The sequence below is a fragment of the Dipodomys spectabilis genome, unplaced genomic scaffold (genome assembly GCF_019054845.1).
Source record: "Dipodomys spectabilis isolate Male_0828 unplaced genomic scaffold, ASM1905484v1 ptg000422l, whole genome shotgun sequence".
NCBI classification, from domain to species: domain Eukaryota; kingdom Metazoa; phylum Chordata; class Mammalia; order Rodentia; family Heteromyidae; genus Dipodomys; species Dipodomys spectabilis.
The window spans coordinates 4,790,688-4,801,677 of record NW_024871099.1 but is presented as its reverse complement, the minus strand read 5'-3'; the positions used below and the strand labels follow the sequence as shown (position 1 = coordinate 4,801,677).

Genomic DNA, 10,990 nt, shown 5'->3' with positions numbered 1-10,990 from the left:
CCTCCCGTCAGGTCCCCAGCACTCTCCACCCCACCCCGCCCCTGGCTTGGTCCGGGCCCAGCCCCAGCCCCAGCGGTGACAGGAGCTCCCGGCGCCACCACCGCCGCCACCACCGCCGCCGCCGCCGAGGCCGCCGGCCCCGCCCCGCCCCGGCCCCGCCCCGCGCCGGCCCCGCCCCGCGCCGGCCCCGCCCCGCGCCAGGACAATAGCGCGGAGCTCTGCGCAGAGCGAGCGAGCGAGCGAGACGGCCAGAGCCAGAGAGCGCGCGGCGGCTTGGGCACCCACGGGGAGGGGGCATGGAGGGGGTAGAGCCTGGGCCAGGACCCCCGCCCCCAATTCCAGCCCCCTCCACTCCTCTCCTGGAGATGCCAGGCCTCCCATCCCCATGCTAAGGGCCGAGTGTGTGTGTGTGTGTGTGTAGGGATGGGGAGGGGCGAACTTTAGTATATGAATCACCTGCTCCTGTACCTCCTAGGATCCACCTAGATATCCAACCCTCTGCCCACCCTCTCTCCAAGACTCTATTAGGGACAGGGCTTGGATTTCCAATCTTCCCTTTGGGAACTTGGCTGCATCAAAGCTGGGACAGAGCCACACAATTAGCTTTGTCTTCCTGGCCAGGCCAGGAAGTGGGGAGATGGTGGGGGTAGGGACCAACATTTGGGGGGGATCCTTCTTAGTAAGTTTCTTTCTCCAGATTTTCCTCATAATCAGGAATTTGACATTGGAGATACATTTCCCCCCTCCCGTCCTTTCTCGATCAGCTATAGTAGCCTGAGCTTCAGACCCCTGCTCTCAGAAGCAGAAACCAAGGCACACACCCCTCCCCTGCACGAGATCATGTGCGTGTGCACACACACACACACACACACACACACACATACGCTTTTTCTCTCAGATCTAGCATTCAAGTATTCTTGTCCTTTCTGGACTTTTAACTCCCTAGTGTAAGGATCCAGAAATCAAATCCTCCCCCTTTGCCCTCCTCCCTTTCTTTTTAAGAATGGCTCACTATCTTACCCTCAAGACCAAAGTCTATCCAGGTGCTGGTGGCTCACACTTATAATCCTACCTACTCAGGAAGCTAAGATCTGAGGCTCAAGTTTCGAGGCCAGCCTGGACAGGAAAGTCCACAAGACCCTTACGTCCAGTTGATCAGCAAAAAAGTTGGAAGTGAAGCTGTGGCTCAAGTATTAAGAGAGCCACCCTTGAGTGACAAAGCTAAGGGCAGCACTCAGGCTCCAAGTTCAAGCCCCAGTGGCAAGAGGGGGGGGCGCTGAATCCCCATTCTGACTAAAGATTAAAGGCTACGCCAAGTCTCTCTTCTCCTTTAGTGCTCACTGGTTTGTCTCCTCTAATAAGAATAATAAGAATATTCAATTCTATTTTCCCTAGCCAACTGGTATACCTCTGCCCTATGTGTAAATCTGTACAAACTTCCATATGTGTCTTGTGTGTACACGTCTATGCTTGTTTTTAACTGTGTGTACATATGTGCAGAATGTGCTAAACAAGTAGCAAGGGGCAAAGAGGTAGACTAGTGCTTTGCCTCTACTGTACCTCAAAGGTTAAGGAAGATGGTTAAGTAGGTTCATGCCTAGAATCCCAGCTACTGAGGAGGCAAAGGTAGAAGGGTCTCATTCTGAGGCACTGGGAAAAAAGGCAGGAAACTGCCAGGCACCAGTGGCTCACACCTGTAATCCTAGCTACTCAGGAAGCTGGGATCTAAGGATCGTTTTCAAGCCAGCTTGGGCAGGAAAGTCTGTGAGACTCTTATCTCCAATTAATCACAGAAAAAAACCTGGATGTTGAGAAGTGGCTTAAGTGGTAGAGCAGGAGCCAGAGCTTTGAGCAAAAAGAAAGAGCTCAGGAACAGTACCTTGGCCCTGAGTGAAAGCCCCAGGACCTGAGGGAAAAAAAAAAAAAAAGGCAAGAAACCCTATGTGAAAACTAAACTAAAGCAAAAAGGGCTGGAGATGTGGCTCAAGTGGGAAGCCAAGTCTGAAGCCCTGTGTTCAAAACCACACTGCTCCCAAATAATGCCAGATGAATCCCCAAGGTATATTTGCCTCTTTGGCTTTTATTATTATTATTAAACATAAATATTCTTATCAACATACTCCCTTTTACCTCCACAGTGATAGTTCCAATCCCATCCACACTCCATGGGTCCAATTCTTTTGAGTATCTTAAGAAGGTTGAAGGAATCAAGATGGTGGCCATCTCTGTTCCCAGGGAGTGAACAGGCATCTTGGCTGCACTTCCATTAGCCATGGAGCATCTCAAAGACAAAACAGGGTGGGGCCTGTTCTTCCTTTCATCTTGTGTGTGTGTGTGTGTGTGTGTGTGTGTGTGTGTGTGTGTGTGTGTGTGTTCGTCCTGGGGCTTGAACTCAGGGCCTGGGTGCTGCCCCTGAGTTTTTTTTTTCTCAAGGCTAGTACTCTACCACTTGAGCCACAGCTCCACTTTGGACATAAGAGTTCATGGACTTTAGTGCCTGAGCTGGCCTTGAACCTCCATCCTCAGATCTCAGCCTTCTGAGTAGCTAGGGTTACAGGTGTGAGCCACCTGTGCCTGACAGGTCTTTCATCTTGATTTTTCTCTATATTCCCTTTGTCAAGATGATGGTGGTTCATCTTGAAATACCTTTACTCAGTTGGCTAGTAATTACTTCCACCTCTTACCCCCATCACCTCTTGTCTTCATCCCTCGCAATGGGGCCTATCTGCCATCTTGAATACCTTTTATACAGGAGAATAGGTGGGCATAGAGACCATATTGCTCCCACTTGGCTAAATTGACTATATATATACACATCTATACGTGTGTGTATAGATGTGTATATATATGTATATGTATATATGTAAACAATCCTGACAATTGTTAATTCTTGTTCTCTCCTTCGGTGTCCAGTCTGGGAGAAGCAAGGTTGTTATCTTGTTCTGATTCCTCAGAAACCTGGACAACCTTTTATGAAGACCCCAGGACTCTTCAGCCAGAGAGATGTCACACATGAGTCTGGAGCCGTTGGTGACTAGGTGCAGAGAAGGCAGCATAGGAGAAAGGAGGCGTCCCAGGACCCAAGTCTGGGTGTCCGAAGGATGTCGGTTTGATGTAGCTGGTAAAGGCTCGAGGATGAGGGGTGGTGAGATAACCTGCCCGGGCTCTGTACAGTCTGCATGGGGGGATCATGTCCAGCTGGGGGTTGAAGTCGTAGTAGGTTGGGGTCCCTGGAAGTCCAAGTGGGGAGGAGGGTGGTAGGAAAAGGCCTCCTCCAGGGGCTTCACCGAGGCTCAGGCTCACACTGACCCCTCGCACCTTGTAGTAACCATTGGTTGGGTCCTGAGGGGACAAATGGAACTTGGTAAGGTATGTGAATGGGCAAAGGTGAGGATCATGGGTGGAGAGATGCATTATGATAGACCTAGAAAATGACAACAACATTTAAAGGCAAAATAAGCTGGGTGCTGGTGGCTCTTGCCTGTAATCCTAGCTACTCAGGAGGCTGAGATCTGAGGACTGAAGTCTGTAGCCAGGCTGGGCAGAAAAAACTGTGAAACTCATCTCCAATGAACCACCAGAAAACCAGAAGTGGAGTTGTGGCTCAAAGTCGTAGACGGCTAACCTTGAGTGAAAAAAAGCTCAGGCACAGCAACCAGGCTCTGATTTCAAGCCCCACAACGGACCAAAATACACACAAAAAAAGACAAGACAGAGCCAGGTGACTCACACCAATAATCCTAATTACTCAGGAGGCTGAGATCTGAAGACTGTGGTTCCAAAACAGCCTGGGCAAGAAAGTTTGTGAGAATTTCATCTCCAATTAACCCCCCCCCCCAAAAAAAAAAAGGCCTGAAGTGGAGCTGGGGCTCAAGTACTTGGTCGAGTGCTAGCCTTGAGCAAAAAGAAGCTCAGGGATAGTGCTGAGTCCCTGAGTTCAAGCCCCAGGACAGCCACAAAACAAGAGGACAGAAAGGGGAGGGCTCATGGCTGGGGTGCAGGGGACAACCAAGAAGAAGCACCAGGAGGCCTAGGACATACATGGATGGAGGAAGAATGCTGGGCCAAGGACTCCAGCTGGAACCCAAGGCCGAGACCCATTTATGGACACAACTGGAGATGAAAAAAGGCTGTAGTGCTGGGTCAGATGGCCCAGGAGGCTGGGGTAGGTCTCAGGTCTAGGGAGGAAGGACAGGATGAAAACGGAGGAGACAGCCAGGAGTTGGAGACTCAACACTTACTTTAGTGTCCAAAGCCCCTTTCTTATCCAGAATTAGATCACTGCAGTTGGTGTGTATCATGGGACCCTAGGGCAGGAAGTAAAGTGAGAGGGGGTGGCCAGGGAATAATCGCCCCCCACCCCCTGCACCCTGACTTTCAGGCAGGAGGGATGGCCTGGGAGCACCTAGAAGTGAGGTCCTTGTACTGAGTACAATGAAAGAGGGGTGGGAACATGATTGGGTAAGGGATATGTATGCGGGTAGGGGAGACATTTGAATCTGGTGTCACTGTTAGGATGGGGCAATATTAAAGTGTGACTAGGTTACTTGAATCTTGAGGCACAGTTGCATCTAGGGACCCTGGCATCTTACCCGATCCTCGCTACTGCCCGTCTCCTCCTCAGGGCCTCGAGAACTGGAGCCATCGCTGCTTCCAGGGATCCGCACCAGGTTCTTTTGCTTGGAGAAAGAGGCTAAGGGGCGGGGTCAGTGGGGCGGGGGTCAGTGGGAGGTGGGATTAAGTGGTGGGCGGGGCCTCCGTTTGTGGAGACCAATTGGAAAGAGGGAAGATGGGGAGGCTAAGAACCAATGAGAATCTTCGCATAGGAAGGGCGTGGTTTCTGCTCAGGATTGGAGACCAGACTGGGGACCGAGTCCGGTCCGAGGCCATAGATATGAACTGGGCATGGGGGTGGAGGTGGGGCGGAGGAAGGAGGATAGGAGTTCAGAGGCTGAGGTGGGGCTCAAAGCACTGACCCTTGCTGTGACGCCAGCAGCAAAGGGCCACACCAATGATGACCATAAGGACAGTCGTGACAGAGGCCACTATTCCAGCCACAATCCGCAGAGTGGGCAGCAAGTCTGCAGGGAGTAGAGAGGAGGACCAACTGTGGAACTAGGGGATTAGGGTTTGGGATTCCTGGGTTCAAAGATCACCAAGTTGGGGGAATTCCAAAGATTTGTAGTCTTCTAGTTTAGGTTTTTTTGTTTTGTTTTGGTTTTTGCCAGTCCTAGGTCTTGAACTCAGAGCCTGTGCACTGTCCCTGAGCTTCTAGCACTCTAGCTAGCACTCTACCACTTGGGCCACAGAGCCACTTCCGTATTTTTCTGTGTTTATGGTACTGAGGAATCGAACCCAGGGCTTTGTGCATGCTAGGCAAACACTGTACCACTAGGCCACTTCCCCAGCCCATGGAGTTTAGTTGTTTTTATGTTTTTGTTTTTGTTTTTTGTTGGTCGTGGGGCTTGAACTCTGGGCCTGCGCACTGCCCCTCAGTTCTTCAGCTCAAGGTGAGCCACAGCTCACTTCCGGTTTTCTGGTGGTTTACTGGAGATAAGAGTCTCATGGACTTTCCTGCCCGGGCTAGCTTTGAACTGTGATCCTCAGATCTCAGCCTCCTGAGTAGCTAGGAGCCACTGGCACCCGGCTGAAGTTTAGTTTTGAGAATAAGTTTTTGAAGGTCTTTTGCTCTACAATTTTCCATATTTGTGTTTCTTTCTGATGTGTGAGCAGTTTAGTTTTTTTTATCTGAGGGAATTTATTGTTTGGGGGTATGTGTTGCGATTTAAGGAGCCCATAGTTTACGATTTAAGGAGCCAAGGGTTTGCTTGGGGGTGGGGGTGTCTTGCATTTGAGAGCCTTAAAGTTAATCAATTTCAATCTAGGAATTCCTGGGTTTGTGGGGTTTGAAAATCTTCAGATTTGGGGTGTTTGGTCCAGTATCTCACCTCTACGGCCCAGAAGGATCCGGGTGCCTCCTTCACCCAATCGGTTCCGGGCACTGCAGTTGAAGCCTCTGTTGAAGTCAGACTCCTGGGTCCCCGAAATGTGTAGCACAGAGATCAGGCCTGGACTCTGTCCCCCATGGACCTCAGGAGCTGGGAAAGTCTCCACCAGGAACCTGCCTTGGGACCCTGTTTCCAGGAAGCCTTCATCCCAAGACCAGACCTGAGAGCAAGAAGAAAGAAGGTGGGATATCAATGTGGAGAGTGGAAGAGGCAAGAAGTTACGATTTCAGGGGTCCAGGTTAGAGGTCAGAGATCTCCATTAGGGGGGTCATGGTAGAGGGGACTTTTACTTACCACTGCTTCTGGAGGAGGTGAGGCCAACACTAGACACTGAAGACTGGCGGGTCCCCTCAGCAAGGCAGGCGCGGAGTGCAGGGCAGTCACTATTGGGGGAGCTGGATGGAGATTGTGGCCACTCAGGGGAGGTCTTGACCTCTACAAAGGCGGTTTGGATAAAGACAGGCCAAACCTGGCAACACTCTGTGGACTCCAATCAACCAGGCCACACCCTTGTTTTAACAAGTTTTGCTCCAATCACCAAACCCACTCTCTATAAAGTTCCTTTTGAAGCCTGGCGCAGGTGGCTCATGCTTGTAATCCTACCTACTCAAGAAGCTGGGATCTGAGGATCAAGGTTCAAAGCTAACCCAGGCAGGAAAGTCCATGAGCCTCTTATCTCCAATGAACCACTAAAATGCCAAAAGTCAAGCATGGCTCAAATGGTAGAGCACCAGCCTTGAGTGAAGAAGCTTAGAGACAGTGCCCAGGCCTTGAGTTCAAGCCCCAGAACTGACACATGTACACACACACACACACACACACACACACACACACACACACACAGGGGTTCTTTTCAACCCTTGCCACTCCCATCTTCTGCCCTCTACCTACTCTGCAAAACCCCATTTTCTCACCATTCACTGTCAGCCTAGCTTCTGCCATGCCACCTCCCAGACCTGAGCGCCCAGGCTCAGCCCTGCACACATAGTCGCCTGCATCCTCGGGTCCCACCGACCGAAGACGCAGTGTGGGTCCTGAGCTCAGCACCTAGGACAGAGAAAGGACATCAGCAGTGGGATTCTGGAAGCTATACCAGCGATGGCTACAGGCCCCAGAGTAAGCTTCACCTGTGTCCCACCCCGATGGATCCAAGTTATCCGTGGGGATGGATTCCCACGCCAGGCACAGCTGAAGAAGGCATCTTCCCCTACATCCACCGACATGGACTCTGGCTTTGCCTGGAGAATGGGTCCAACTGGAGGATGGAGAGAAGGGCTCACATGAATCACCCCTTCCCCTCCACCACCCCGCCATCAGCCTCTCAGAAACATTTTCCAAGTGTGTGGGGGGTAGGTACAGGATCCCAGTCCACAACACTGGGTCCACTACACCTTAGACCCATTTTGGCACCGCCAAACTTTGCCTGTACATTCTATTGGGGCCCCACCTCCTTCCCCTGGGCAAGAAGCCAAGCCCACAAAAGCCACGCCCACGCCGGTCACGCCCACGCCAGCCCCGCCCACCGCCCCACCCCTGCTCACACAGCACTTCCAGCACGGTGCTGCGGTTGGCATTGCCCACGTCGTTGCTAACTTCGCAGGACACAGGCTCAGTCAGGAACGAGGCATCTGCCACGACTTCTAATCTCGGCCCACGAGCCCCGAGCACCGGGGAGCCCCCCTTTGCCCACCTGCAAAAGTATAGGTGGTGTTGTTAATGTGATCCCAATCCTCCCTAACCAAGGTCATGGCTGCTCCTTTCTTGGCTGGAGAAAGGTGACTTTCCTTCTCACCTGTAGCCAGTGACAGGAGGCTGGGCCGTGGCCTGACACAGGAACGCTACTTTCTCTCCCTCCTGCACGGTCTGGGGCTCAACAGAGAGAGTCACCACTGGGGGGTCTGTAGGGGTGAGGTAATTGTTAGCATGGGCAAGATCTGAACACCTTCATTCAGAGTCTCTAGGAACCTGATCTCCAGTTCTCCTCCAAGGGCTTGAACTCAGGGCCTGGGCACTGCCGTTGGGCATTTTTGCTCAAAGCTAGTGCTCTATCAACTTGAGCCACACCTCCACTTTGGGCTTTTTGGTTGGTTTAATTGAAAGTCTCACACACTTTCTTGCCAGGACTGGCTTTAAACCATGATCTTCAGATCTCAGCCTTTTGAGTAGATAGAATTATAGGCATGAGCCACTTGTGCCCAACTCCCTCCTCTCTTTGAGCCAGGGAGTCTGGGTTTACTATTCCTATCTTCCTAATTCCTCAAGTAACCCATTTTTCTTTTTTTTGGTCAGTCTTGGGCCTTGAACTCTGGGCCTGAACACTGTCCCTCAGCTTTTCAGCTCAAGGCGAGCGCTCTACCACTTGAGCTACAGTGCCACTTCTGGTTTTCGGGTGGTTTATTAGAGATAAGAGTTTCACGGACTTTCCTGCCTGAGCTGGCTTTGAACCTCAATCCTCAGATCTCAGCCTCCTGAGTAGCTAGGATTACAGGCGTGAGCCACTAGTGCCTGGCAAGTAACCCATTTTTCAAATCCAGGAGTCCCAGCTCCAGCTTCTGCACTACTTAGGAGCATCCCTCCTTTCTTAGACCTAAGAATCTGGGCTCCCTCCCCCCCTACCCCTGCTGCCCCATTTTCCTCCCCACCCCACCCCAGGACCAACTGTACTCACACTGCAGATTCAGTGTGACAGCCGTGTCCCTCCCTGTAGGCAGAGCCTGGCTCCGGGCTCTGCAGATCAAAGTGGCTCCATCATCATGGCTAGAAGGGGTCAGGAATAGGGTGCTCTCCACAAACCCAGTGGTCTCTTCCTTCAACAACGTCTGAGGGACATAGCACACTAATGACTCCATCAGCTCCATAGATCCAGTAGTTAGACACTCTCCTAAACATTATATGTATTGTTCAGTCCACCATTACCCCCATTGACTTCTTAACCTGTGACAGACAGGGGGTGATATGGCCAGTGAGAGATCTAATGGATGAAAAGGGCCTGGATGGGGAAATGGGGACAACTAAGGAGAAGCACTCAGGAGGTTTACATCCTGAGTGAATGGGGGAATACGTGTTCCCCGAGGGACAGAAGTGAAATAGAATCCTTAAGATCAATTCACAAATAGATTGAGCCAAGATGGGAACCCAGGTGGTCTGGCCCTGGAGTCTTTATCCTGGATCCCATTCTAAGGGTCCCAATGCTCAACCTCCCCTCCCACCTCCTTGTCTCTTCTCTAGCTGAGCCTGTGATTAGACTGGACCCCACTGAATGGTTAAGGACTGACAAAGGTATACTATCCTGACCTGGTGTAAGGGGGTCCCATCCAGCCGGATCCCATCTCGAAACCACAGCAGCTCAGGGGTGGGACGGGCATTCCCACGGCTCCGACAGGTCAGATTTGCAGGAACTCCAGCCACCAGAGACACTGAGGGGCCTCCCAGTACCTGGGGAGCTTCTGGGGGTACTGCAAGGTAGATCTTGGATCAGAAGTAAATTCTGAGTGCCGAGACCCTGATTTCAGAACCAACCAACCACTCCCTTGGGCTCTGTGGTCTCTGATATTCCAAGCTCATGCTGGCTGTAAACTGTCCCCCCCCCCCCACAATCCCCTACCTTGGGCTAACAAGAGACAAGTAGATTAAGTCCTCACCCAATATGTGCAGTCGGGCTGGCCGTGATCGGAGGCCGGCTTGTGTAGCCTGACATTCATATGATGCTTCATCCTCTAGCTCCACTGGCCTGATGTGGAGGTCATGCTGACCCATGGTGGTTTTCCCTGAAATCCAGTATCGAGACCACCCTAGAGCCAAGGAAAAGAAGTCACAACATAGCTGTGAGTTCCTGGCTTCGAGTCTTCATTCCTGACATCCAGAACTAGAAAACGGGTCCATTCATTCATTCTATAATAAGACATCATTATGAAACATATGCCAGGTCCAATATAGAGTCACTACAAACTTGGGTTGATAAAGTCAGAAAGGATAATAAAAAAATGACTGTCATAACATAGGTTAGATACTAACCTCCTGGTTATGAGGTTAGGGGTGGAATGGAGGCAACTGAGGATTCTGGAAAGTTAACAATGACCTGAGTATTGGTTACTTTGTTATTTTTGTGCCAAGTACTGAAGCTTGAACTTGGGGCCTCATTTTCTCATGGCTCTACCACTTGAGCCACACTTCCACTTCTGGCAATTTGCTGGTTAATTAGAGAGAAGTGTCTAATGGATTTTTCTGCTCTCGCTGACTTCCCATCTGCACCCTCAGATCTCAGTCTCCTGAGTAGCTCCCATCTGCACCCTCAGATCTCAGTCTCCTGAGTAGCTAGGATTATAGGAGCGAGCCCCACCAACCACCTAGCGCTCTACTTTATAATTACTTGTCCACTTGTATGTTTACTATGCTTTAGGCAGAGACTATTTTACAATAAAAGTAATAATCCTCAAATGGAGTCACTTTCAAAGTTTCTGCATCCACCAATTCTCAGAAGTTGAAAATGTCGCCCAGAGAAACTTCGGAGACAAGACAGTTAGCAGCCCCATTCCAGTGCCCAGCCCCTCCGCTGGGGAGCCGCGGGGGTGGTGGGGGGGCCGGGTAGGTAACCTCACCTGGAAGATCCCTTTCACCCCCAAGAGCCAGCCCATCCTTAGTCCACTGAACAAGCCCCCTGTATGCGCCCAGCGCACAGGGCAGCCGGGCTTCCTCTCCCAGCACCACCACCAGGTCCTCCGGCTGTTGCACGAAATGGGGAGCAGGGCCTAGGAGAATAAGGAGTCGGGGAGAGAAGAGCAGAGCTGAGAAATCCTTTATTCAGGACCCCAGAAACTCAAGGCTTCTGGAGTTCCCATCCAAGCCCTTTCAATCTCCTTTTCCCCAGTAAAGCGGTAACTAGCCATCAACCCCCCCCCCCCCCACACACACACACATCCCCCTCAGGTACCTGTGTGCCCCTGGAAGCAGAAGAGAAGGACAAGGAAGACAGGGACCAGCAT

At 51.5% G+C, this 10,990-nt stretch overlaps 1 protein-coding gene across 1 annotated transcript; it reads right to left on the bottom strand.

The window, feature by feature from the left end:
- Positions 1-2,996: 2,996 nt before the first annotated feature.
- On the bottom strand, positions 2,997-10,990 carry Kirrel2 (kirre like nephrin family adhesion molecule 2). Its single transcript, XM_042667772.1, has 15 exons — positions 10,939-10,990; positions 10,607-10,756; positions 9,650-9,799; positions 9,303-9,463; positions 8,677-8,827; positions 7,801-7,906; positions 7,550-7,698; positions 7,136-7,263; positions 6,923-7,055; positions 6,303-6,403; positions 5,949-6,168; positions 4,983-5,081; positions 4,593-4,693; positions 4,242-4,307; positions 2,997-3,342 (listed from the first exon to the last, which is right to left on the bottom strand). The coding sequence occupies exons 1-15, from the start codon at positions 10,988-10,990 to the stop codon at positions 3,007-3,009; spliced, it is 2,103 nt and encodes a 700-aa protein (XP_042523706.1). The 3' UTR covers positions 2,997-3,006.